This window comes from Accipiter gentilis, chromosome 4 (genome assembly GCF_929443795.1).
Source record: "Accipiter gentilis chromosome 4, bAccGen1.1, whole genome shotgun sequence".
Classification (NCBI taxonomy): Eukaryota; Metazoa; Chordata; class Aves; order Accipitriformes; family Accipitridae; genus Astur; species Astur gentilis.
In genome coordinates this window covers 14801488-14828677 of record NC_064883.1, presented here as the reverse complement: position 1 = coordinate 14828677, position 27190 = coordinate 14801488, and the positions used below count along the sequence as shown (strand labels likewise).

The 27190-nt window shown below is 38.5% G+C and overlaps 2 protein-coding genes across 2 annotated transcripts in view; one reads left to right on the top strand and one right to left on the bottom strand.

Moving 5' to 3' along the window:
- Positions 1-27141, bottom strand: ANKMY2 (ankyrin repeat and MYND domain containing 2). Its single transcript, XM_049798933.1, has 10 exons — positions 27032-27141; positions 23709-23773; positions 14927-15065; positions 12953-13051; positions 10649-10809; positions 9327-9541; positions 8098-8233; positions 6135-6263; positions 5566-5707; positions 1-3367 (listed from the first exon to the last, which is right to left on the bottom strand). Exons 1-10 carry the CDS (start codon positions 27096-27098, stop codon positions 3144-3146), a joined length of 1377 nt encoding a protein of 458 aa, XP_049654890.1. The 5' UTR covers positions 27099-27141; the 3' UTR covers positions 1-3143.
- The window catches only part of BZW2 (basic leucine zipper and W2 domains 2), a 59253-nt gene continuing 59086 nt past the window's right edge, over positions 27024-27190 (top strand). The window contains exon 1 of the mRNA XM_049798934.1: positions 27024-27124. The gene's annotated coding sequence lies outside the window, so the exon portion shown is untranslated. The remainder of the gene's footprint in view (positions 27125-27190) is intronic.

Genomic DNA, 27190 nt, shown 5'->3' with positions numbered 1-27190 from the left:
TGTTTTGACATGAAGAATTTTTTTACAGAATCTTTTTTAACAACTACTTTAACATTTTCCCCAAAGAATATAGATTTTGAAAAGAAAATACACATTTTACAGGAGTAACTGTTAAAGGGTTTTAATATGACTTCTTTTAATCTTTTTGAGCATAAAAGATGGGGTCAGACAAGACAATGAGTTAATTTGTACATATATAATCTTCGATGATGACAAGTCCATCAAAATCTCTTAGATTTTTTGGCCCTCTCACTGTTGCACACAAGTGTCCCAGGAATACATAGATTAAACAAAAAAAACCTACCATGGCATCCAGAAGCTCTTTATTATAATGCTTGCTACCTGTTCACATTTGTAGTTTGTTGGATGTTGGATGCTGTCCAACAAGCCACAAGTCAGTAGAATCATCAACTGCCAACACGTCCACCTTACTTAAAGGCAATACTTTCCATATATTTGTCCATTTGAGCTTTGTCAAAAGGTTTGAGTCTGTTTTAGAGCCACTAGTGAAAAAGGAATGTTAGCTATTTATATGCAAAGAAATACTCAAATTACAAAGGTAATTTCAAATTTTGCTGACAATTCCCTTTAGTTAAATGAAGAAAAAACCTTAAAAATCTACCTGCATCAAAAATCTTAAGTGATTTGAACATGCAACATTTAGTTCACTAGAAGATACGCTCAGATAGTTTCAGAAGCTTTTATATATTCTTAATTCAGTAAGAGTTCCCAGGGTGAAGAGATAGTCAATATTAAAAATCACAGCCTAAAAGTAAACCAGGGAGCAAGAACTGTGATGAAGCCAGCTAGACAGATTCACAGCCGCTATGTTCTTTTATCTAGCAAACAGCTAGAGAAGAAGTGAGAATTCCATTTTTCCTAGTGGCAGGGAGAAAAATCTTTTGAACCACGCACCCTTGAAGGAGCGAGAGTGTGTCTGTTGGCTTTGCACTCCACAGCTGTCTTCTCACTTAAAACCTTGCTTAAGGAATCAGTAAATGGCATATGAATTTTCATTCGAATTTTCATTCTACTTTAAGTTCCTTAGAAGTAACACATCACAAGATGTTTTCTCCAATTCATGATTATGCAAGAGCTAGTCATTACCCCAACTTTATGCAGGACCTATCAGCCATGATCTTCCAACAGAAGAGCTGTCACCAGCTCAAGCTCAGGAAGCCTGAGGTAGCTCTGGAGGGTCAGCGCGCACCAGGACCCTAACTTGGATTGCAGTTGCTCTCCTCTGAGACTTGCTGCAAGAGAGGGACACGTGGCAGCCTCTGCTTATAATGACTTTGAAGCCTTTTCAAGTTAGAATGAGAACAACTGCAACTCTATAATCTGCGTCAACAATCCCACACTTCACACGTATTTCCAATGTTCACACCTTCTCCTATTGCTTGGGCTTTTCTTCTTTATCGAAAAAAAGCATTGGCTGGCAGAATGAAAGCAGGATTTGTGCTGTGGATTTTACCATACTTCTGAAATCCTGAATCATTTGTCCTAAATGGTTTGCATTTTCAGAGAAACCTTAAAGAGCAATATGTCCCTGTGAGCCCCAAATGCTACGTGTAGAATAGGGAACCAGCAGCACTTCTGCATTCCCAGATCCATGAGAGGATGGTGACTACATTGTGACTCAGCATATCTAAGTTCCAGGCATATGTCTCTTGCCTGGCAACTGTCATGAAATTAAACTTGTACACCCGAGCTACAGGAGGCACATGCATGTCCAATGAGAATGTCACCCTATGTCCCAACAGGCGTTACAGATGCAGTAACCAGAATTGCCACACAGCTCCCTTCTTTTAAAAAACTTCCCTTTATTCTTCACAATTTACTAATCCTTGAAATTAAAACACAGGTACATTCCCCGCACAGGTGCATTTATGTATCCTCACTCTAACAATTTTCAGAATATTAAACGAAAACTGTCAATACATTAAATAGTAAAAAATTAATAGCATTTTTCCTCTGTTTTGAGGATGGTCCTTATTCCTCTAAGTTGAAGGATATTGCCATGTTCAAAACACCAGTAATTCATCCAACAATTACAGAATCTCAACTTTTGCCATCCTTATGCAGCAAGCGGTATTTTCGCTTGTCACATTCCCATTGATTTCATGAGACACAGTACTAAATCTGAGTGAAAATAGCATAGTTAAGGGAAGCTATTTTCTAGATACAGTATTTAGTTGAAAGCCTAAGTGAAATCCCAGTTGTATCAATGCACACATGAATTTTCCCATCTCATTCACTGTGACCAAGTTCAGCGTGAACAATGTTAAGCACCTTTTATGTTTATGAAATAATTCATAAGCAACATCCCATTGTGCTCTAAGGCATCTTTACCTGAAAGCTGAGAAACCATTATTTTTGTCAGTCAAATTATTTTAAGTCATTCTGGTCTTCCCTTCATTAGACTTCGATAAACTTGGAATATTTTTGACCAAACCAATAGTGAAATAATTCTGTTGAAACACACATTTCACAGTCAGCTTGAGACATCTGAAACAGCAGTATCATTTAATAAAATTGCCAGAAAATAGACACTATTGTTGTGCACTCACTAGTCAAAAATATTTACAGTAACGTCATGAAAAGTTGAGAATTCAGATGAATATCTTCAGAAACTTATGCTATTGAATTCCTTCAGATAAAGCTTCATAAAGTGGTGTAAAAAAGCAATTTAGCAGTTGGCTTCCCAATGCTTCTAAATACAGTTCTGCGTACTTGCAGAAAAAAAATATTTAAATTACAATTAAAATAAATTTTAGGTTCTGAAAACATGAATAATCCAAATAAAATGCTTTTTATTTTTCACTAAGTGGCTGATTAACCACAGATACTCATAGATTTTTACTATGCTTACTGTTGGTATACATACAGATGGATCTATGCCACTCTAGTTTTTATCAGATAGTAAATACCTATTTTGACAATCTACAACAGAACGTGAAGTACTTATAAGACAAATTAGACAGTATTTCATCTCATGATGAACAGAGACATGCTGTCTTTTCGAAGGGAGTCTTGCATAAGCCATGCTATAAGAACTTGGACATGGTCAGCCTAAAAAATTCTTTAGGACCCTTGAGGTACAGGGACATAGCCAGAACTATTAGTCCCCTCCTACCCTCTTCTTACTCCTCAGAATCTTGAATTTTTTGAAGAGCAATGTCAGCTAAGCCAGTCTCACTTTCCAGTGGACTTTCAGGGTGCAGGGCTAGTGCCTCCATCTCTTTGGTAAATTCAGGTTCTTCCATTTGGTCAGTAGCATGATTCAGATCCATTTCTTTGGTAGCATCTGGACAAGGATCTGACTGTTCTTCACTTGTAGAACTACCCTCTACTAGTTGCACTTCATCTGAACAAAAGAGAAATCGCATAATCAGTAAACACTGAACTCATCTGCAAGCAAACATTTTTATTATTGAATAAACGCTAGGAAACTTTGCATCAATTACAAATGATTAATTTAACCAAGTTATGTCAAAAAAAGACCTAAGACACTAGATTCTGCTTAAATTGGTGTAAGATTACCCTGAACTAACCATACACAAAGCTCTCATTAATTTATCTTCAATTTTGCCATACTTCTTTTTAATATGTAGAGGAGCAGAGTAGGACACTACAGTTATTTTAACTTCCAATTCAAGCTTGTTTTATTGACAATATTCTTATAGTTAGCTTTTCAAAGAATGGCTGCAGGCCAGTTAAACATAGAGTACAGTTGGGTTTCTGTTTTTCTTGGAGGCATGTATGTGATTACATAGGAAGCTTTTTTGCATATAACAGACTGAAGAAATTATTTGCTAATGACCAGCTGACCACAGTGAACTTTGGCTGAAGTGAATCATCCTAAAATTTATAACCTGACTGCATGGAATGGAATTAGCTACTGCACCTTTACTTTTCAAGCAATGTTTTCAGAGAAAAAAAATGGTTAAATAACTTTTTGCCCTGATTCTGCTAAGTAGGGGTTGTGTACTAGCAATTCTGAAAAGAAAGAGGAGAAAGCCTAATTGGGGGCCCAGGCACTTTCAGAAGTAGTTCATCTTGGTTTCTTATTCTCTGTTATGATTGATAGCCAGCTAAAAACACTGTCACAGCTAGCCACAACACTGCCAAAGACCTGCCAAAGGCCTCATTTGGCTATGGAGCTAACTGCCTTAAGCACAGGCTGAAGCACAGACTTCCTTAACACTCACCCTTGTACAGTGGAAACTCTTAAACTCTTGGTTTTGCTTGTAGTTGCAGCAGTGGGATTTTTTCCCCCCTCTCTTTTTTTGGTAGCGGGTATTACTAGCTTTTTAAAATAAAACTGCTGTTCATATGAAAAGCTTTGATACCGCACTATTCGCAAGGTGACTTGAAGCTATGACAAATTCACTGTCTTGCTAACAATGCATAATCTGATAAGGTCTATAGCATGTTGGCCGTCTATCTGAAGAAGTTAATGAAGATTAACATGTAGATAGTGCAGTAGTAACATGTCAAAAGATGTTAGCTTCCCTTTTTAGGGAGGGAGGGAGAAGAGGCATCCACCAAGATCCTGTCTCTCCCTCTGATGAGGACAGCACCTGGTCACTGACTTGTTCAGTTAATATGAACCTGCAAGCATGTGTATTTGCCACCATTGTGAGGCATCACACTGCTCACAGCTCATTATGTTTTGCTGTATTGGTATGCAATATATTCAGGGATTTCTAGTATCCTTGCCTCCAATTTCCACAGTCATTTTGATCCCACGCAACAGCAGCTCTTGTTGTAACAGGATCATCACAGGAAGCTGTTGAAAACTTCAATAAATACTAATTTATACCCTGCTACAGTTTCTAGAGTCCAGCTGAAGTAAAGTATACTACCATTGTTAAGACAAGTGTGATTTGTCCAGTGCACTTCTACAATCCTTAAAACAAGGGAGGGGGAATCTAGTAAGTTGTAAAAGAGAAAAAGTGATTTCACCCCCAATTTTCCTATTATTTCACTTACAGAAACATTGTAGCAGAGTAAGTTAAAGGGAGGTGATACGGTGTTTTTTCTGTTATTATGCATTAATTATTTGCTTATTGAAGGGAGAAAACCACCATTAACAGTTTAAAGACTAATGTTTTCTTTCTTCACATTCAAAGTACACAACACAATTAACTTAATATTGTGATTATGAAGAAGAAAGTATCACAGGAGAGTTATCTACATTAACCTTTGCAACTGGAAGGAGTGGACTGCTTACTTATTATCCAACTCGTCCTAACACCTCCAATGAAAGGTAGAGTAACATGAAACTTCTGCATGATTTTGATTAAAGATTTGGATTTTGAAACAGTGCAGTGCAATTCAGAATGCTTTAGTTGTAGAAACTTGTGTAACTCTAGCATTAAAAGCGGATTTTAGAAAGTACACAGTATTTGTAAAGAAAGACTAGAATTCCAACAAATGCAGGTATGCTCTTATGTTACGACAAAGATTTTTCTTTCAAACTCAGCTGCTCCAGATTTTAAGACCTGTTACTGTTGTTCCTTGTGGTGCGGTTAATGCAGCATTCGTTTCAGTAAGCCTAACCTTTCTTTTGCTTTTTTTCTTGTTTCCTTTTTTCTTTGGCAGCTTCTAGTTCTTGTTTCTCATGAATTTCCTTCAGGGTCTTGCAGACTTTTTTGTGGGTAAACCAGTGTATTTTCTGGCAGTTCTGGTCGCAGTACATCACCTGAAAGTTACCAGAGCTATCAATTCATCTTCATGTACTAAAAAAAATATACAATATTCTTGCATTCCTTAGTGTACCAAGTTAAATCTCTCTATGTATAGTACTTAATGGTATTTTAAAGCAATTTGTAAGGTCACATGGAGTGATTCTAACCTATATAAAAATCCATAAAGAATAGTTTGTTTTGTTAACGCTGAACATACAGAAATTTTACTCTTTCTTCACTCTTAAACATACCCAGTTGGAAATCCAAGTACTCGTGAATTTCAGGCATCTCTCCCAGAAGTAGATGGCTTGCACATTTTCAGTGTAGGCATACATGCCATTCCTCCTAAGTCTACACAGTAAATAGTGAAGCATTCAAAATCCTCAGCACCTCAGTGGCACTACTTCTTGTGATTCATTATAACTATTTATGGATTCTTACCATTTTACATACTGAACATCTTTTGTCCGCTCCCTTTCCCCCACAAGTTGTACAGAATTCAGCATCCACAAAACCCACTTGGCCAGTAATAGCTTGTGTAAGTACAGAAAAAGCTGTAGGATCGGAACCCTGAAAGGTAAGACAAACAGTGGGAATGGGATTAAAAACCAACACTATCATGAAGAGGGACATGCAAGAGAATAACAAAACAAGCAATGCAAGCTTCCAACTGGCCAGCTGCAATCTCACTGAAGATGCTATAGCAGCAAGAACATAAAACTAAATCATAGAACTTCAACTAACATGCAAAATTTAACATGTATATGGTTAGATAAATTTTTGTACATAAAGTTAACTTAGTCCTTACCTTCTGTAGAAGGGAGGATAAAAATTATCATTTTTTTACTCTGTAAATTATTAATAATACTATTAACGAACTCAGTGTTCTTTACACACAGTCACCCCGTTGTAGATCATATGCAGCAGGTTTTTGCAGATTAGTCTGTGCTGGCACACAGAAAGATATTTTACTTGTCACTGATATACTACTGTGCTCAGTGTACTCAGATGCTACAGACCAAATGGTCAGAACTTGAAATCTTCAAAACAACTATTTGCATATTATTATTTAGATATTGTTTGCAGTATCTTTCCCATGCAATACAAGCAGTAAGATTTAGTATATTTTACTGGTAACCATAAATTAAGACTATTCTTTCGGGCAATGATGTAAACATTAGAGGAAAAAAATGCCAAGTTGCTCCAGCTCTAAGTAAATCCTTAAACTGTTGGAGTACCACGGAATATGCATGATCATAACTACTACGACAATGCTGAGGTGCCCAGACTGAAGCCAAGTAATTGTATATGCCAAAGGTCAAAGGCTTCCAGACAAATGAAAATTTATAGCATCTCCTCCTTTCCAGTTCTGCATAATGGACAGAAATCCAATGTAACAAACCATATTTCTTTAAAGGCAGAAAAGACTGCAAGCTCTTCTAAGAAAAAAGGGACAGGAAGGAAAATGTTTACTCTAAAGCAAGTCTTAATGCATCATGATGGCTTATGTTTTCACACTGTATTTATTTTTCTGGCTTAGACAAACAGTAGGGATTGCACTAAGCCTCAGGACATTTTAGTAGACTTGGAGCCACTTAAGATGGAGGCTATTTTTAATTCACTCAGCATAATCCAAACACATCACAAAATTGTTCCACTTCCCCAGTGTTAGTGCATGTAACGTCTAGCTCTCAGAGACTAGAAAGAACATTCTTAAAAAAGAATAGTAACTCTTGTGTAAGATTTATTATGAAGTAATTAGTACTATTATAATAAGAGTGTGTTAGCAAAGGCATGTGAGGAAAACTGAAGTCAGATTTTTTACTTGTAATTTTGATTTCCTAATTTAGATACACATTTTGCTCTACATTGCATCATCTTGCCTCTCTCTGTGATAAAAGAAGCGTCACAGAATGTTTTTTCTTTTTCTACCATCATATTACCAACTTTTCATGTACACTAGAAATAATGAATGCATTAAATCTAGGAAAGGATCTGATCTTAAATTGAATTTAGACTGTGAAAAAAGAGCACAAAATTAGTTTCACCTATGTCTGAATCTAGAATTTGTAAAAGTGAATTGGCAAAGAAAAACTGACTAGACATCCCAGAGTAGGAAAAGAAAGCTCCGAGACAAGAAACAAATTATTTCAGTTTTCTTTAAAAGCTGAGGTGTTTAAGCACTCATTATGGGCACAGGAAAAAACTACTAGTTGAAGTATTTAGAACATTTTCCTGCAATACACAAAATAAAATTCCAGTTTGCCAGAGGGTTCAGGGACATCAAAAACCTTTGCTTAATGTAACACATGGCAGAAGCTGAGAAACAGAAAGATGGCTTAGTTTAAACTGAATTTACTATGCAAGTTGCTTAGGAAGTATTTTCTTGATAGGAAAAACTTACTATTTCAACAGGAGCAATACTTCTCACAAGCTGCTGGAGCAACGTAGCTTCACAGTAAGGAAACTTTCGGATACTTTCTCGAATTAGCTTCTCTTGATATACAGGGAAACCATCTTTATCTCTCCCTTTCAAGAGACTAAATTTTTAAAAACCGACATCAAATAAGAAATCACATAGTACATGATCAAGAACAAATACACAGCATGCTGTGCTCTGTCCTCTTTCAAAATACAGAGAATTATAAATTAATTTGGCAACTTCATATATAAACGTGTTTAAATGCAAATGAAATTCTTTTTATTCTAATGCACAATCATTATGAAATATAAAATAACTAAATGTACACTCTGAAACCACTACTTACTATTTCAACCACACAGAGAAAATCATCTACAGGTAGACTAGTATCTACATCTGACTAAAGTAGTGAAATGCTTTGTTGTGTTTAAAAATGAGCATTGTAAAAATAAATACTGAAGAATGCACAATACTTTACATACAAATTCTGCTTTACTTACTTTAATAACTTGTTATAATCCTGATGCCTCTATATCTATCTGGTTGGCTCCTACTTTTTTATATGGATCACTGATGAACTATTTGATGTCAGTATGTGAAAGCTGACTTCATTTATTTTCAGTATCATGTAGAAATCCAGGGAGGTCTATGGAGAATGCGATCCTTCTAAAAGCCATGCCACTTACTTTGATACTTAAGATCAGGCAGCTGGTTTTGTAACTCTTGAGTGGGTTCTGAAGATCTAAGTGATTTAAGAGTCCCAGTCTCATCCAGAGCCAGCGGGATCTGCAGTTGTCAGTTGCTTTAAGTGTTTTTGGAAAAAAAATCTCACCCTGTGTGACTGCTGGAGAGCAAAATGGCAAGAGAAGCATTCCCAGATGATCCATATCGGACATTGAGAAATTCTATTTTCAAGCCTATCATTCCCCTTTTTCTCCACCACATGTTGCTCTCCACTGCTTCATAGTGTATGTGTGATTGCCAAGCTCTAACCAGTTCCAGCAGGGAGCTGAAACTCTAGGAACGCTTCCTTTGTACCCCCGGAAAGGACAATGCCACTTCAGACAGAGAAAGGGAGTCAATGCCACCCTGAAGTGACTGCAGCTGGGACTATTTTGAAATTTACTTGTCATAGGCTTTATCCAAGACAATCTAATCTATTATTACAGTTGTCTTTTTCTGGTATCTGTAAAGCTGGTTCATACACATACCTTTTGATAAATCCATCTAGTTTATCCTCTCGCTCTTTTAAAAATGTAATACATTTCTGGAAGATGCAACTGATGTAGTGCATTTTCATAGCAAGTACTTCATTCATATCTTTCTGCTTCATACATTTCTCACAAATTAGATCCAGAACCCTGTAACATTTCTGCAGTGCTTCTACTTCAGCCAATAGAGGGTTCTCTTTTACCAGCAACACAATCTATGAGAAAGATTGAAGAAAAAGTAATCCAATTAGGAACTAGTATTTTTAAACTTGTGCATTGGCATTAAAGGTTATATAGCTCATTGTAACTAAATTTCAGTGGAGTTTCTAATATTCTTCTACTTCCAACTTATGCAGTCTTCCCCTTCTTTTTTCCATTGTAATTCACAGTTCCCATACAAGAAACATTTAAATTAAGACTGGTATTAAAAATACTAAGGATTTATTTCAGAATAAGAACCTGAAGAATCAAAACCATTTCAAAAGAAACAGTTACAGAAACTACCATACACTGTCCTAGAATCTCTTTGCTTTTGAACACCTAAAATAAAGTGGACTTGTATGATTTAAGCAATTTCACAGAACACATCAACCTCACATAATCTTGGAGTACTTCAGGTGGACTAGTAAAGCACTGAACTAGCCATTTTAAGAGGAAACTGTATACTCTACTCACTGAATTAGCTGCCACTGGTGCATTACTCTTTGTATGTACTGCAGATACCTGGTTGGCAACTGCTGACAGATTCCTGACTTTGGATAGCAAGCCCAAGGAACTTGACTTTGAATTTAAGTGTATTAATTTCTCTGAACTACACTGGAGGATCAAACCATAAAAGACATTATTTTCAGCAAATATACCGGGAAGTACAAATAAATCTCTCCTGCACATACTTTCAGAAACAGCAGCAGATGTTACTATGGTGAACCAGTGATGAAGGTAGGAAGATACATACTGAGACAAGCATTGAGAGAACAATGAGATTTTGTTAAGATAGGAAATTGTTTTATGCTTCCACTTCAAGTGGGGCTAGGAAAAAAAGAGCCAAAAAAAAAAAGCTATTTATGGTTACTGATATAAAAAATAAGAATCTCTCCACTTCGGGGTGTTAGTTAGTTCAAGATTCTGGTGTATATAAACACTGAAATAGCTTCATTTTTTAATCACATCTAAATGTTGAGCCTGATTCTCATTTTCAGAAACATCTGAATTAGTGGATAATGCTTTTGATCTCAGTTGGACTCTCAGAAGAGCTGAATGCTTTCTGACATAAAGAAACAGTTCCCATGCCACAAACACATACAATTTTCATATTACTCCACCTTAACAGGATGCATGTTAGTAGTAGTAATAATTCTATGCAGCGGCCCAGCTAATTTTATTGGCAGTTTTGGTTCTTTATCTAAGCCTTGTGGTTTAGTATAGTAGTCCAGCCTTTCACGTGGAAAGAAGTTGTTGATGACAGTCACACAGTCATGTTGACCTAAAGGCACACAAGAAAAAAAATCACCAATGAAATAATAATAATAGTAATAATAGTAATAGTAATAATAATAATACCTAAACCCAAATCTAATCTAAGCGATAAAGATGAGAATTACCCAAAAAGGAGCTTAGCATGACATGCTTTGCACTGGTAACAGGCAACTCTTGCTGTTCTTTTGTGTATAACTTTTATGTTCCGTAAGTGTAACTTACTGACTCCCAGCAGGGAATGACTTAATGAAATCTCATTTTGAGAACTCTGTCCCCTTCCTGCATGCTCTTTCCCTGGTAAGCCAAAACTAAGAGAATAGGTATTTCTCCCCAAAGTTATACTACACTACTCATACTAGTGTTAAAATTTTTCAAGGTAAGTTCTCTCCACTTTGTACTTTCAAAAATTAATGACATTTGCATTGAGACTTGTAAAATTTCAGACATGAAACAGATAGTAGCGTATTAACCTAAAGTGGGAGAAATTATAAGAACAGAACATGCTTAAAATTTACCAAAAAATAAAAGGGACTGTGATTAAAGTAACAAGATGAGAGAAGTTACACCCCCTTCTTGTTTTCTACATCTGACAATATGATGGATTACTTGGCTAAAGGGAAACTAAAATTTAGCTTCTCTAGTTCAGGACGACATTCTTTAAATTGATTGATTTGTCTTGGCACTAATCCTATTAATCAGTAGAAGATGACACAGCCAACCAAATTCCAGCATTTAAAACCCTCCACTGTTTTAGAAGAGACTGTTCTAAGCTAATAGACCACAGTGTAAGACAAATGGCAGGGGAAGAAGTATCCTCACTTCCCACACACAGATGAATTAATGTTGATTGGACAGAGAATAAAAAAGAAAACAGGAATTGATTCCAATGTTCAGACTTTTACAGAGTAGCATCTCTCAGTATGCCTGAAAATATTTATTCTATCTTGGTGACGTGATGAGATTTTAAACAAGAATTCTCCAAAATTACATTGGAGATGATATTCCCCATTCACTAATAATTCAATTCAGCATCACAGTGGAAAAGACTCTCCAAATCCAAAGTATAATTAATAGGAGTGGACTTCTCTGACATATTAAGTGAATAGTTAAGGTTTTACTGCTTGAACCTTAAGTCAGCTATGTCAATCTTTTCCTCTTTAAAAGACCAGAATGAGATATGATTGAAATTGAGACTGCACTAACTCACTATTCAAGGAAGTAAATCTAAATGGCAAGGTAGGCTCTTGAATCCGGAACACCTAATGGGCTTGCAAGGGAGTTCTCAGACATTTAAACAATATGAGAAGGTTGTGCTGAAGTGAAAATACAGGTCCTCATTTTTGGTTGTTGGGAAAGTCATCTGGACAGCAATAGCTGAGTCATTAAAATGACTCTACTTTTTCTGGTAATATTTTATCACACATTCTTGCTAGAAATAGGGAAAAAGTGGTATATTTGGGAATGTTAATCCAGGAATCTCCCAGCACTGTCAAGATGGGTAAAGAAGTAAAAAGGGTTTAGAAAATAAAGACAAGAAACATAACAACAGAAAAAAGCCCAGTTTCATGTTTTGCCCAGGATCACACAGCATACTGGAATGACAAATCTTTTCTCTTTTTCTAGTCAAGTTAAGGTCAGTAAGTACTGACTACCTCAGAAGATGTGCCAAGACTTCTCCCTCTCGCAAATGCAGAGGGAGAAGGGCAGGAGGTGACTCACCACTAGCACACAGCATGCTCACAGCAAAGCTCAGATGAGAGTTCCTGACTCCTAGTGCTACGTTTGTTCCTTCCCACAAAGGAAGCTCCAGTTATGCACTTTGTACTGCAGAAGCACCTACCTGCACTTCAGACACCTCAGATGTTACCAGCTTCCTCTCACAATTTGAAAAGGGATGACATTGCAAAAACTTGCACATTTGGAGAACAGCAGCATCTATTTTTACGGATAAAATCATTTGTGCTTTTATGAAACAAAGCATGGGAATAGAACACAAATTGACTCTTACAGGATGAGATGTGGAAAAAAAGTTGAACAACTGTGTCAGTTCAGAACAGGTCATTAAATAACGTTTCTCCAATAAAAAGCATCAGAATCTAACTTTTTACTTCTTTACGAATTTAGGAAATGATAATAGACTTTCACTTTACCCACAAAAGCAGCCATCTGAGCTGCTGTCCTTCCCACAGAGTTGACAACGTCAGTCTCTGCTCCAGCCTCTAACATCATCCAGGTGATTTCTTTGTTTCCTGAATTTGGGGAGAAGATATGGGGAATGAGAGAACAAACCAGAACTTGTAATTCTTTATGCTGTAGAAAAACAAGGACCGAATTTCTTAAAGACTAGGAATAATACTGAGGGACATGAATGTTCTTAATGTTATTATTTTGAGAATGGATTAAGAGAAAGGCATGGTGCTGTCTCCTTATTTATGGTTCCAGAGGGTCAAACCAAAATAAAACCTAAATTCAGGCAGGGTGTAACTCTTCTCTCTGTAATGCACATTCAGCTCCCCGTGGAGCTTATGGGAGTCATATGCATGTAACTACACTAGAGCTTGGTCCCTCTGGATAGCAGTGTCAAAGGAAATTCTACTAATCTAGTTTGACAGTTCAACTATAACATTTGCTATTCTAAGAAGAAAAACAAATCCAGTACTATTATGTAGCAGGAGCATAAAGAAGAGAACAGATTGTTCCTTTCTCCACAGCAGGAACTGGGTGTTCAGACTGGGCTAAATACCAAGTAAAATGAAGCTAAAATTTGATGGGAAGATTAGATGACTTAATTGATGCCCTTCAGAGACTAATAAGGGCACTTGCCACCACTCGTGCTGGCTCTGCTTTCAAAGGTATTCTTACTTTATCATGTTTTGTGCATATGCTAAATACAGAAAAGTGAATATAAAAAAAGGAGGTGGTGTATGGAAATGAATGTTTCTGATTTAAAACAAAGGCATTGCATCGGTAGTGCTCATGTACCTTTTGCACTCACAGATAACAGACCTTGAAGCCAACACTCAGAAGCATTCAAACCCAGGATGTTAAAAGCTCAGGTGTGAGAAAATGGTAAAAATTCAGCATACTCCATAAAGCTGCAGTCATTTAACAACCTCTAAGAGTTTGTTCCCACCTATCTGCTGCAGCTCTGATGTTGCTCAATGACACAGAATGCTGAAGTTTCCCAAATTTTTTTACCAAAGTTTTAGCTGAAAAGTGATCTGATGATCCAGTTAAACTTCATATACATGCACATGCCTTTCTTTTCTTATGATGAAAGAAGGCAGAGTTTAAACTCTACCTGCCAAGAAATCTTACTTCCCTAGAATCTACTTTTTGAGAAGATGTAAGTGGCCTAGTAAAGAAGATACTTAAAATAACCTAATATTCCCAAATGTAATCTTTTCCCCAGAAGAAACAATGTTTTTAAAGTAGTGTCTCTTTCTCACTCAAGGACATAATTGTTCCTTTCATCAGGGAAAAAGAATAGCAAGAGGAAAGCTGCAAACCACCACTTGAGACAGGAGAAGATATATACAGCTATAAGCACTCTCATGAAAAAAAAAATAGTGTAAGAGAGGAGGGAAAATTAATCTGAGAAAACATGTTTTTAAAACTTATTAGATATATTTTTAAAAGCCCACAACATAACTGCAAAAATAATGCAGAAGAAAGGCAAAATTTCAAAAGTACTGGATTGATTTGCCTCAAATACTACTAAAAGCAACTGATTTGTAGTCCTAAAAAAAGCAGTTTGGTGCAGCATCTTTTTCAGTATAACACCGTATAGTTAAACAGAATGTATCCCACTGCACAAGAAAACTGTCACAGGAGGCTGAATTTTGAGATCTGTAACAAACAGGACAAAGTACAGATAGACTCTATGCCTCCAAACGCTGAACAAAATCAATTTTTATATGAAAAAAGTTCCCAAGCCTGAACAGTAGCTCTCCTGTTCCAATGTCCTGATGATTCTACTGTCTTGACATATCTGCATGGTTCACATAAGTAGCAGTAGACCTGAATAATAAAAACATGTCATCATTTTCCTTTACATTATTAATTTATGGAAAATTGTACCCATCAATGTAATAAAAATCAGTGATCTAAGTTTAGTAAGTTACCTGAAAGTCCAGCAAACATCAAGGCAGTATATCCATGCTCATGTTCATTGCAGTTAACATCAGCTCCATGTCGCAAGAGCAACCTGCACATGTCTACTTTCCCTTTGTACGCTGCATGCATTAGAGGGGTCATGCCATGCTAACAAAAGAAAGAGGAAGGAAGTGGCATACAAAAAAGAATTAGTTACTTCTCTTGATCTTCACACCATTGATAATTTTTACTTGTACATACATATTCAGTATAACTACCAAAGCCTCACATAATATTTAAGTTAGCAACAACAAAAAAGCTCACAAAATCTTCATGAAAAAATATGGTTATTAACATGCAGTAGATTTTCCAATTCCATGTCACTTTTCCAATTATGCTGTGCTAAATATTTGAAAACAGACCAGTGTTGAATAAATGAAAGCCATTTACCGCTGATTTGTCATTGGCCTTTTGTATAAGACATTAGCGTTAAACTAATGCTTCTGCTAGCGGGAAAAGCTTGTTTTAGAAAATTTGTTAGGTTCCTAAGTTATTTCTTTTCTCCCCAGCATTATATGATAAACAACAAGAAAATTAGGAATAGAGTCTTGTTGGTTTTGCCATTGCAAAGACTTGCAGTTTCTGAAACCCATCTTGCTCAGTTTTAGTCATGATTACTGGTAATTGTGCTACCCTCCTCTCTCCCATTTATCCATCCTTTTGGTATTATGTCTGTGATCTTACATCAGCCAGAGCTCTGAAAGTCCTTGTAAAGATACACAGCTCTAACTAGACTTTAACAACCACACAGTCTCAAACCTTGCCTTTTGATAAACTGCACCAGTACAAAAAGGATTAGCTTCAGCAAGGAAGGCATTGAGTTTCTATTAGAGTTGCACTGATGTAATTATAAATGCAAACCTGGGCAAACCCTAGGGGAAATTTTCAGAACTAGGGTAAATTGTTAGTGCAGGTTCTCTCCCTCTCAAAGGGCAGGGCGAAGCACATTTCTGTTTAAGAAAATTGCATGACATTCCGGTTTTAGAATTTGATACGCTTTTTCCAATATGCTGTTTATTTTCACTTAACATAAAGTCAGGATTCATGTTATCAGCCAAGACATAGTAATTGCCCAGGAACATTCTCCAACACCTAATACAAGGGGGTGTGCTTTAGTTTGTCCCTGAAGGAAATCAAAATGGCATTTTCTTCCCCCCCCCCTTTTTTTTTTGCAGGTATCTTCCCCCTTTTTTTTTTTTTTTTTTTTGCAGGTTAAGGCTGTGTGCACAAATACGCTCATGTACACCATTACTGCAGCTCTGTAAACATATGGCAATGTGATACTCTGAAATAATGTAATTGTCAGTTTGAGCCTCAATATATTTCTTGTTTCAATTTATGATAGAATAAAACCCAACTGAGTTAAATTTATCAGTTTCAATTTCAAAAAATTCCTAAAGGTGAGGGAAATTGGGAAAGTCAAAATTATAATAACAATTTTAAAGTATTATATTTTCATTATTTCCCATACTAACTGAAAACAATAAAAAATTATTACTTCATGCATTATATTTCAGTAACCTGAAATATTTTGGTAAACTGCAATATAAACTGCCATTAAAGAAACAAAAGACCTGAAGAGATCCCTTCACAGACATGAAACAAATTTGTGACTGTTTTTGCTAGGTTTCATTTGTGGTCCTATAAAGGTTAAGTAAAGGCTTTCCATCCTAATATATAAAATAAGTTATGTTACATTACATTATATTACATTGACAGCAATTTTTATGGGCCAGTCCCAGTCTGGAGTCATAGTATAGATTTGCCTCCTTTAGCAGCGCAGAAAAGTACTGCTGTAGGGGATAAGAACACAGTAAGGTTTTTGACTGGAGAAGGAAGTTTAAGAAAACAATGACTTTAAGTTTGGTTACATCTTGAATGCCAGCTGTTTCAATTACAAAATCTGTCTGAAGATTATAGGACAAAGGAATGGATTGGGGGTTTTTGGGGTTTTGGTGTTTTGGGTTTTTTTTTGTCATCCCCTCCTCCTGGGAAACTTTTTTTAAAAGCCTTTGATTAAATTTTGAAAGTGTCAGGCTGTGGTGTGGATCAAAAAACGTATCAAGCAGAAAACATGTGGACAGTTGTTAGAAAATTGGATTTAAAGTCACACTGATATCAGCCTTTCACATTCACAGCAAACAAAAAATGGACAGGCTAGACACAAGCTTATCTGGAAAAGCTTGGTATCCTGTATTATGTCCCTATGCAGAAACCGAAATGACTGCAAATACTCTTCTCAGCCTGAATATCAAAGACAGGTCCAGCAACAGTCTGTTTTGTGACAGATGACATTTGGATTGTCAATACAACATACTTAAAAGACTAAACTATCAGTCAGTTTATTAACCATACAGATGAAACAAAGTATGAAACATAGGATAAAGAATCCATTTCCTAGCAGCTACTGTGTAACATTGTTCTGATCAAAAATCCAGTCTCTTAACCTCATTTCCTAGGACAAAAATGAATCATTCCCAGTTTCTTGTTTACTTTGCAGGGATGTTACATGGTTTACAGGGAGCAAAATTAACATCTCCCGTCTTCTGCAGGGCTAAACGTACTCCCCGTATGTCTGACTGTACCAGGGGAATAGAGTTTACAGTGCCTCTAGAAATAGCGTGGCACCTCCCTTGACCAGGTTCTTCAGCTCATCAACCAACAAGGACTCCCTGGCACAACGGGGCTATGGCTCATGGCACAGCCAGCCCAGCCATTACACACCACCCTTCCCTGTTCCTGATGTTGAAAATATACTAGACGTGGACTGAAGGATGGGATTCCAAGACCTAAGGTGACAATACTGCCATGGTGGGGGAGCCAACTGAAGAAAAAAACCCCCAAAACTACAGGGTCAGTGGGCTGAATCAGCTAACAAGGGAAGAAAAGGACACTTGGGGAGGCAGGAGGAGCAGATGACTACCAGATCCAGGAAGGGGTTGCACTCCATCGCCAGAAGCGGGGGAAGAAGCAAGCAGGTCAGTCCATCTCTTTTCAGCACCTGGGAGACGTGTACGTCCACAGGATGAATAAAAAAAAAATTTATAAAGATAATAAACTCAAAGAGCAACCTTCTGCCTTCTAGGAACTAAGGAGGAAGTTTTCAACAACACTGTTTCTCAACCTTTGTTGACCACAGGAATCGGGGAGTGTGGGGTGGCCAGGGAACAAGAGTCAGGACAGACAACAACAACAACAACAACAAAAAAAAAAATCACACACCGTTTCACATGCCAGTGACCTGCGCATATTTAGCAGAAAAACTGACTATGTTGTGAGCACTTAAACACTCATGCTGGCTGTGTAAGAAAACAAACATGATACCTGTATATTTTTAAAAGCCATTGTTTTGTGGATAACATGCTGACGATTTGCTACTAAGTAGCAACATAGACTTGTGTTACTAAGAGAAAAAGAGGAATCCAAGTGGTCCCAACATTCCCAGTGTTTTACACTTCTCATGCTTACTTCACCCTTCTTCTCAATCATGGAAACTTGGCCAAGATTGGCACACATAGGCTGGATAACACTGGAGCAGCTCCCTCAGCAGGCATTGGGCCACACCGCGACATTGCCTGTGTGAGTACTGTGCCATTGTGAATACTAGCTACCTAGAGAGGGAGAGGGCTGTAAAAACCCCAGCTGAAAAATTGCTGTAGACACTTGTATGCTGACAATGTTAAAGCACCCACCTCTCCTCTGCCCAGCTCATTTTGCAATGAGGAACCCAAGCCCCACATACACATGGAAAGAGTACCTTATTTTATTCTTTAGATTCGGGCAACTATACCAGTTCTATTAATTCAGAAAATTACAAACTAAACACATAGACTGCAGGTTTGGCTTTTATTTGAGACAATATTTGGGAAGTTACTAAAAAAGAAACAAATGATGCAAAAAGAGCAGGTGCCCCAGGGAATACAGAAATACTAGTTGATGTATGTCTTCAAAATCAACTCTCCTAAATAAAAAGGAAGAACACCACTGAAATTAGACCAACTTATTAAGACTGGTTCAGGTAGGTATTTGGAATTGGATTGTAAAAATGTCTCCAACTTTTAACAGAAATGGTACTGAATGCTGCTAGTCTAGAAATACATGACTTGAATTTTCATCAGACAAAAGCCTTTAGAAATTTCACCCTTAAAGCTTTTGAATAAGATTGCCTTTACATATCTTAAACTTACTGCAAGCAGGACAGGATTTGGAAGGTAGTCAACAGATACATGCACAAATAATTCTAGCTATAGCTAAGTATGAACTAACTAGAATATGAAATACTGTTCAGCAAGCGTTGATCATAGCTACAGTCCTCCTTTATAGTCATCTTGCTGAGCTGTTGGTTTCACATATGTAACACATTAGATTCCTCTGATGATCTTTCTGTTCATCTGCAGTGATGAAAAGTTAAAGTCTACATCAGTCAGCAACCTGAATTGAAACCAGATAATTCTTAATAGCTGTTGAATTTTCTTTGGTTTGTGTATTTTGAAATACTATGTAAAAAGCCAAAACTCTTTCTCCTCAATAAAGGCCAAGGATCTCGGCATTTTCTGCTACCATAGGAAGTTCACACTGGAATAGCGTAGATAACTATCCAAACAGCTTAAATGAAGAACCCTCTGCTGAACACAATCAGTATGAGTAAAACTACACATACCTCATACACTAATAAGCAGGCTGCTGCTGTAATTCCTAGAAAGTATTCAGTGCTGTAACTAGTATATAGAAGTGGACTGTTTCTAAAAGATGTATTTTATTACAGAAGTGAACAGCTGAACTACAAAACTAGAGGAAAAAAGTAATGCTGCTAATGCTAAATAGTAGTTCTGTATATAAGAAGATTATGAATGACCTTAATATTATTTTAAATACAGAAAAACTGTGAAGCCTTTTCAGGTCAAGTCTCTCTTGTTTAATCTGCAGAAAATATGGGATTGTAGTACTACAGTGCTCCTTTGCAACCTTAACTACCAACATGACTGGAAGAAACTTCCACAGCTAGAACATCCATGTGCTTCCTCTAAACCTTCTTGCCATAATAATCTGAAAGATGTTAGCCATACCCTGCAAATGGATGGAGTTAAAGTCATCAAACTGCCAACCTGAAGTCACAACACTATTTACAAGCTCTGTACTCCCAGGGGAAAGAAAATTCCTGAACATTTTCTTCCATACTACATTTCCAAATTAGCAACCACTCCATCTAAAATAGGACAAAACCTGACTAAGCAGCATGCATTTAAAAGAAATATATTTGTGTTTATTTTGCATCCCTTTCCATAGCCCACCTATTTGTCCTAATATTTTGGGACACCTGAGCTTAAAGGTTCCTGAGGAAAACCTGAAGTTTTGAAGTTGCCAGAGTCAAACTTAAAGACAAGTTTTGTGGAAAAGCTATGTATTTCTTTGTTTTCATAAAGACAGTGACTAAGCCTAAACACTTTTCCTTTCTTTGACTACCTAAATCCACAAAGAAACAACAACAAAAAACCTGATCTGGTCAGAAATTATGCTGGGAAGAAAACAGGACTGTATCTGCTGGATATCTACAATCTTCTGGAAGATGGGCATCTGTGAAACTGATTTGAATAAAGGGGTCTTACTCTGCTTTCATGTGACCTACTGCTCCCGGTAGAGCACTGCAGATAGGAGGTGGTGAAGGGTGAGCAAGTCTTGGCACGTGGGCAGGAAAAGCAAATAGACTTAGAGGAGCAATTTTTTATTTTTTTAAATACATTTAACAACAGCAGAAGCAATGCTGAAATACTGTGTCCAGCTCAGGCCCACATTTTTGGAGGAAGAAGCTGAAACAACTGGAAAGGATTCGGAAGAGAGCCATGATTATAGCTCAATTGCTGAAGAAACATAACTTTAGGCAAGACACTTAAAAAGTCAATGCATTTGGAAGATGTTAAAATGTGACTTGGTCCTTGTCTAAAGGTACATAGAGAAAAAGATTGCTAACTGTCAGTAGTTTTTAACCTAGAAGAAAGCAGATCTAAGCAGTTAGAATACATGGTCAAACCAAAAATCAAAGGGACATCTGATATGTTTTTGTTTTGTTTTAAATCAGCAAGTGCAATATATAACAGCCTGCTTCTGGATGCTATGGATTCTCCAGCCTGTGGAAATTATTAAATTGTGACTGCCTGTTTGCTGTACAACAGCTAGAAGAGAAAATTACATAAAACCTGTGCTCATTCTGTGGATTCTCTCATGTAAAAAGGACTTTAAGGAAGGAAATGAGTGCTTGGTTCCCAACTGAATTGTGCTGCCATTTCAGTATCTAAGCATTCAATTTTCAGGGCTGTTTCCTCATTTCTTAACATCAATAAAATAAGTAACAGTTGTAATATAAATAATAATGTGAATTTCAGGATAAACGGCTAAGGCAGTAGGGGAAGAAAGTAAGACCTGATGCATTCAAATCAGTCTCCAGTTGTGGTGACGCTGAAAAACAGATGAAGCTAATGTTTAACCAGGGTTTCACATACTCTATGTATAGATATTAGAATAATCCATTAGAGGGAAAATGGTTTATAATAGAAAAGTTCTAAAAGTTGAGATGACTGACGGATTAAGAATCCTAAACAAATCTGAACCCTCTTCTGTTCAATATGCATCATTACACACCACTCTTGGGGATAAAAAGGAGACTGCAAGCAGTCCATTCCATGAACTTGTCTTATGTGCCTTGGCTGTATTTAGTCAGATATGAGCATTAGGCAAGTATTGCTAATACTATTTCTTCTTTAACAATAGGCTGAGGCATAACTCAGTTATGGTTGCTATTAATAAACCGTATCCTCTCAACAGTAGTCCTGCATGTTGCACTAATACTGCATCAAGGGTGCAGTTGTTCAGCACTAGTTCAGCAATTACACTAAAAGAAAAGCTTTTAAAGCCCATACAATAAAGCACACTTGCAAACATACTTACCTTGCATACTGGGTTCCCAAAGTTTACTGTAAAGCTTAGTTTGACTAGTTTGTCAGAAGCTTGTTGAAATTCATACATTAGAAATTAAGGTTTAAATCATAGAATCATTTGGGTTGGAAAGGACGTTAAAGATCACCTAGTTCCAACCCCCATGCCATGGGTAGGGAGAGCTTCCACTAGACTAGGTTGCTCAAAGCCCCATCCAACCTGGCCTTGAACACTTACAGGGATGGGGCATCCACAACCTCTCTGGGCAACCTGTTCCAGTGTCTCACCACCCTCATAGTAAAGAACTTCATCCTTACATCTAATCCAAATCTACCCTCTTTCAGTTTAAAGCCATCACCCCTTGTCCTATCACTACCTCCCCTTGTAAAAAGTCCCTAAAAGTCCCTAAATATTTAACTGTATTTAAGAACAATCAGAAAATGGATCTGTTGGCAGCACAAAAAAAGGCTAATAATATTCCATGAAGATAACCAGTAGATGAAGTGATAATTTTCCTCCATTCAGCATTCACAAGACCATATCTGCAATACCCTGTCCAATTTTAGGCCTTCCAGTACAACAAAGACATGGATAAACTGCAGCAAGTTCAGCAGAGTCCCACCAAGACACAGTGGGAACTTGAGCACTTGTGCAGTAAAGAGAGGCTGCAGGAACTGGGCTTGTTCAGCCTGTAGAAGAGATGGTTTTGATGGGACCCAACAGCAGCCTGCCAGTGCCTACAGGAAGATCATTAAGAAGATAGAGCCAAACTCTTCAGTTATGGTGGCAGGAGGGCAAGAGACAATGAGAGTTGAAATAGAGGTTCAGACATAAGGGAAAAACATTTCCACCATAAGCATATTAAGGCAGTGGAGTGAGTTGCCCAGAAACCTTGTGCAGTCTCCATCCTTGGAGGTTTACAAGGCCAGACAGTATAAAGCTCAGAGCAACCTCATCTGACCTCAAAGCTGAAGCTGCTTTGAGTAAGAGGCTGAACCTTCTGAGGTCCCTTCTAGCCTGAATTTCCCAGTGATCCTATGAAATGATAAAGTTGAGAAAAACCACAAACTGACATTTAAAGTGATAAATTACACAGGGTTCCTTTAACCTTGTGTGATGTTTGTATCTGTTTCCTCTTCTTTTTCCTTTTACAATGTTTTTCTAAAGTGTGCAACATTAATACGAAGTGTAATGTGGAAGCAAAACTGTAATTGCCCACCATGCATGTTAGATCAATGTGTAATTTGTCAATTTAAATGTCCACAAACTTCCTCCCATCTTCAGGTACCACTTAGGGATTTTATCTTCTACATGTCTGTCACATCTGCCTCTGCAAGACAGTGTGTTTTCCACTTCAAACTGCTCACTCTCCAAGCCTGTTTACTGTTCTGCAAAGATAAGGCTTTGGGTGATGAAATGCAAGCATGAGATGGGGACAGGTATTCTTTATCCACACTGTCTGCTGCTATCTAAGCGGAGGGACTACAGTTTGGTGGAGCTGACAAGAAGTCAGGGAGCACCCCCCATGTGTGTGGCTGCAGTGTTCATCTTACCTTACAGACACCAAAGTTCATGCTGGAACTTGAGAGAAAATATAAACAGTGTAGTACTTTAAGTAACATCAATCTTTAAACTTTCTTCAAAAAAATTAGGAGTTCTTCACTTCAAAGGTTCATTATTCAGCTGCAGGCCGGAAATACGTTCAGAATAACTCTGATTTCCAGGAGTCTGTATAGCAATGTTAATTAACAACAAGAAGGCCTTCAAACCTAGTATTTTCCTTGCTAAACCAAGCATAATGCTTGTACAGTTTCACTGTACCTCATCCAAGCAATTGACACGGACATTCTTGCTGCCCAGTAGCCTTCCAGCCTCCTCGGTGTTTCCTTTAATTAAAGAAAAAGAAAAAAAAAAAAGACACAAAGAGAGAGAAAAGAGGGTGAGAAAGGGAATAAATTGAGAATCATGAAGAGGAAAAAGATCAGTTCCATTGCTGATTACAATCAACACCTTTGTAGATGAACCACTTGGGATGGTAGATTAACCACCAATAAATCCATCACGCTTAGTAAAACAAGGCTTAGGAACAGTGTTCTGCTCTAGAAGCTAAAAGCCAAGAAGTCACAACATCAAAGAGTAGTCTGAGAGCATGCACTAGAAGTAAACTTCCTTTTTTTTTTTTTTTTTAAAGTAACTGATCTACACACACACAAGGACAGAACACTAATACATCTCTTCATAAACAGCACCAGTACAATTCTGAATGAGTATAACGATACTGAGCATTTTAACACATTCCGTACTTTGACCTCTTTTGGAGCATCTTATGTCTAAAGGAGCTGTCTAAATTCTCACAAAAGGAAATTATGCCATTTCAAAGACTTTTCTAGTCTGAATTAAACATGCTTTATCATTTACTCCCATCTCCTCTCCTGTTTAAATTTGAAATTTGTAACATTCCACTTCCCACATCCACAGAAGTAGAAGGAATTTGCTTTTGGTAATAGAGACTAGAGGTGGAAAGGACAAGGACTGAGGTAGCTTGATCACTGACATTTCTAAAAATTGCCAAATGCCTAAGTAGACTGAAGTCTGAAAGAAATTTGTGCAAGGAAAATTGGGCCATAACTTTGTATTTTTCAATTTGCTACAGGAAACCTTTCAGTTAAGCCACAGATCTAAGAACCTGATTTAAAGCCCATTGAAGGACTATTCAGTACTGTCAATACAGCTTCAACAGGCATGCAAACAAATAGAAATAAAACAACATTCAAAGAGTCTAAGTTTGGGAAATTAAATTTTATGCAAATTAACAGAAACTTCTGATCATGGATTCAATCATAAGCAAAGCTCTTTCAGCAATGATGTGCTTAATAAAAATAAGCATTACATGCTCATTTTAATGACAGGCTTCATATTTATCTTCACTATATCACAAGGAGGCGCTCATCCAGCAAATTCTCATCAAAGCAGCACTTGAAACTTCAGTTTTGGCTCACTTTCTTTAAAAAAAAAAAACCAAAACATTGCAAATACTGGAAATAATTTCTTTTCATAAAGCTTTTGGTGTGGTTTAACTATACTAAACAGGTTTCTTTTCTTTTTTTTTTTTTAATTAATTATTTTAGGGGAAAAAAAGCCAGACACCCAAGTCATCTCACACACTTGATAAAGACTCAGTAAAATACACCAACTGACAGTCAGGGCACTGTCAACTAGCCTACTCCCCCAAATACACATATTTTTATTGGTTTTGGTTTGTTTTTTGTTTATTTATTGGGGTTTGTTTGTTTGTTTTATACATGTGAGAAGCTTCCTAGGACCTGGAGTAATTTTCAGAAGAACATCCCAGCAAAAGAACAAACATTAGAAAGAGCAAGCCTTCGAGGGGTGATCTTCAAAGTAAATTTTAATGCAAGTAAAGCAAAGCATTTACAAGTTCAGAGTTCTGTATGACAAAACATTGAAGGATTTCCAAACAAGACACTAAACTGACTAGTCAGACTTCTAGAAGAGGCTAGAGCTTAAAGCTGGAGCCAGGCTGTTCACAGTGGTGCATGGTAGGAGGCCAAGAGACAACAGGCAGAAGTTGAAAGTAAAAGAAGCTTCAGGCTGGATATAAGGAAAAACATTTTCACCACAAGCCCAGTAAGGCAGCGGAACAGGTTGCCCAGAGACGCTGTGCAGTCTCCATCCTTGGAGGTTTTCAAGGCCTGATAGGATAAAGCCCTAAGCTATCTTGTTTGACCTCACAGCTGACCTGTTTTGAGCAGGGGGTTGGCATAGAGACCTCCTGAGGTCCCTTCCAAACTGAACTGTCTCATACCCTTAATCATAAGCATCAGGTAGGTTAGACGGAAGCATCTGTAAGATGAAGGCCTGAAACTCTGATTAAAGTGAGTTAATCAAACTGATTCTGATCCACAAGAAATTCATTGCTGACTGTCCTATGCTTGCGTCTGACACAGAGGAACATTTTAATACAATTGAGAGTGAAGCCCCAAAACTATAAATAAAATTTCTTATGGGTTCAAATTGCCTCAAAACTACATAAACACATGGAGCATATCAAGTGGTTTTAGTTTACCTCCAACTAACAAACACCGCTCACAATTTTCAAAATACTGTTTGGAGTACAACTATTCAGATAGGGCTGTGAAATTCACATTGCCAGACCATGAAACCCAACTGTTACAGCAAGCAAGACAGAAAGCGCCCCTGAAATAAGCACATGTGCCACATAACGTGGTGAAACTGCAGCACTTGGATGAAATGCAAAATAAAACAGTGTAAGGGACCAGAGGTGCACAATACCCTGGACAAGCTCAAGTTCTGTTAATTTAAGAACATCCTATCTGCAAGGACGCACTGGTGTGGCAACAACACCTAGGGAAACCTGTAAGAGGCTAAAGAACTGGATTATCCCCAAGAAAACTTTTTTTTTTTTCTTTTTGCAGCACGCGTCGATACAAGTCATTAGATAAACGTCAGTGTACATTACTAATGTGAACAGACCTAAGAAAGATGTAAGCTTTCCTCGGCAAGAGTTCGACCCTCGCAGCGGGGCTTCCCCAGCCCGAAGGGTACAGCAACGCGCGCCGCCTCCACGCCTGGCAAGCAGCCGGGCCCCCCCGGATGACCCAGGCCTGCCCCACGTAACGCCCAGTGCAAGAGAGAGAGAGAGAGAACCGCAGGGAGAAGGGGGACGGGGCCCACAGGCGGCGGCTGGAAGGCGGGCGGGCGGGCCGGCCCCTACCACGGGCCCCCGAGACCGGCGACCCGAGGAGCCCGGCCGGGCCCGCCGCCCGCGGCCCGCGGCAGCGCGGCCGGTAACGGCCGCCGAGGGTCGGCGGTCTGCCCTTCGCCCGCCGCCACTGACGCCGCCGGCGGCGGCGGATGTGAAAGCAACCCCTCTCCTGGCGGGGCCGGTGCGGCGGGGAGCCGCCCGGGCTCGACGCGGCCCGGCCCGCGGAGGCAGGGGAAGGGCAGAGCGCCGCCCAGCACTGCGCCGAGAGGGGCGGCGGCGGCAGCCCGGCCGGCCCGCGGCGAGGAGGTGGAGAGGCCGGGAGCGGGGCCGGGCACGCCGGGGCGGCGCTACCGCCCACCACCGCGGACGGGCGAGGGCCGGGCCGGGCCGCGCTCACCTGCGGCGATCACTCCCAGCAGGTCCTTCTCCTCCGGGCTCAGGTCGCCTCTCCTGGGGGGAGCCATCGCGGCCCCCCTGCCTCTCGCAGACGGTAAGGCGGACTCGGGACGGTGCCGCCCGGCGAGGCGAGCTCAGCCCGGCCGCGGCGACGGCCCAG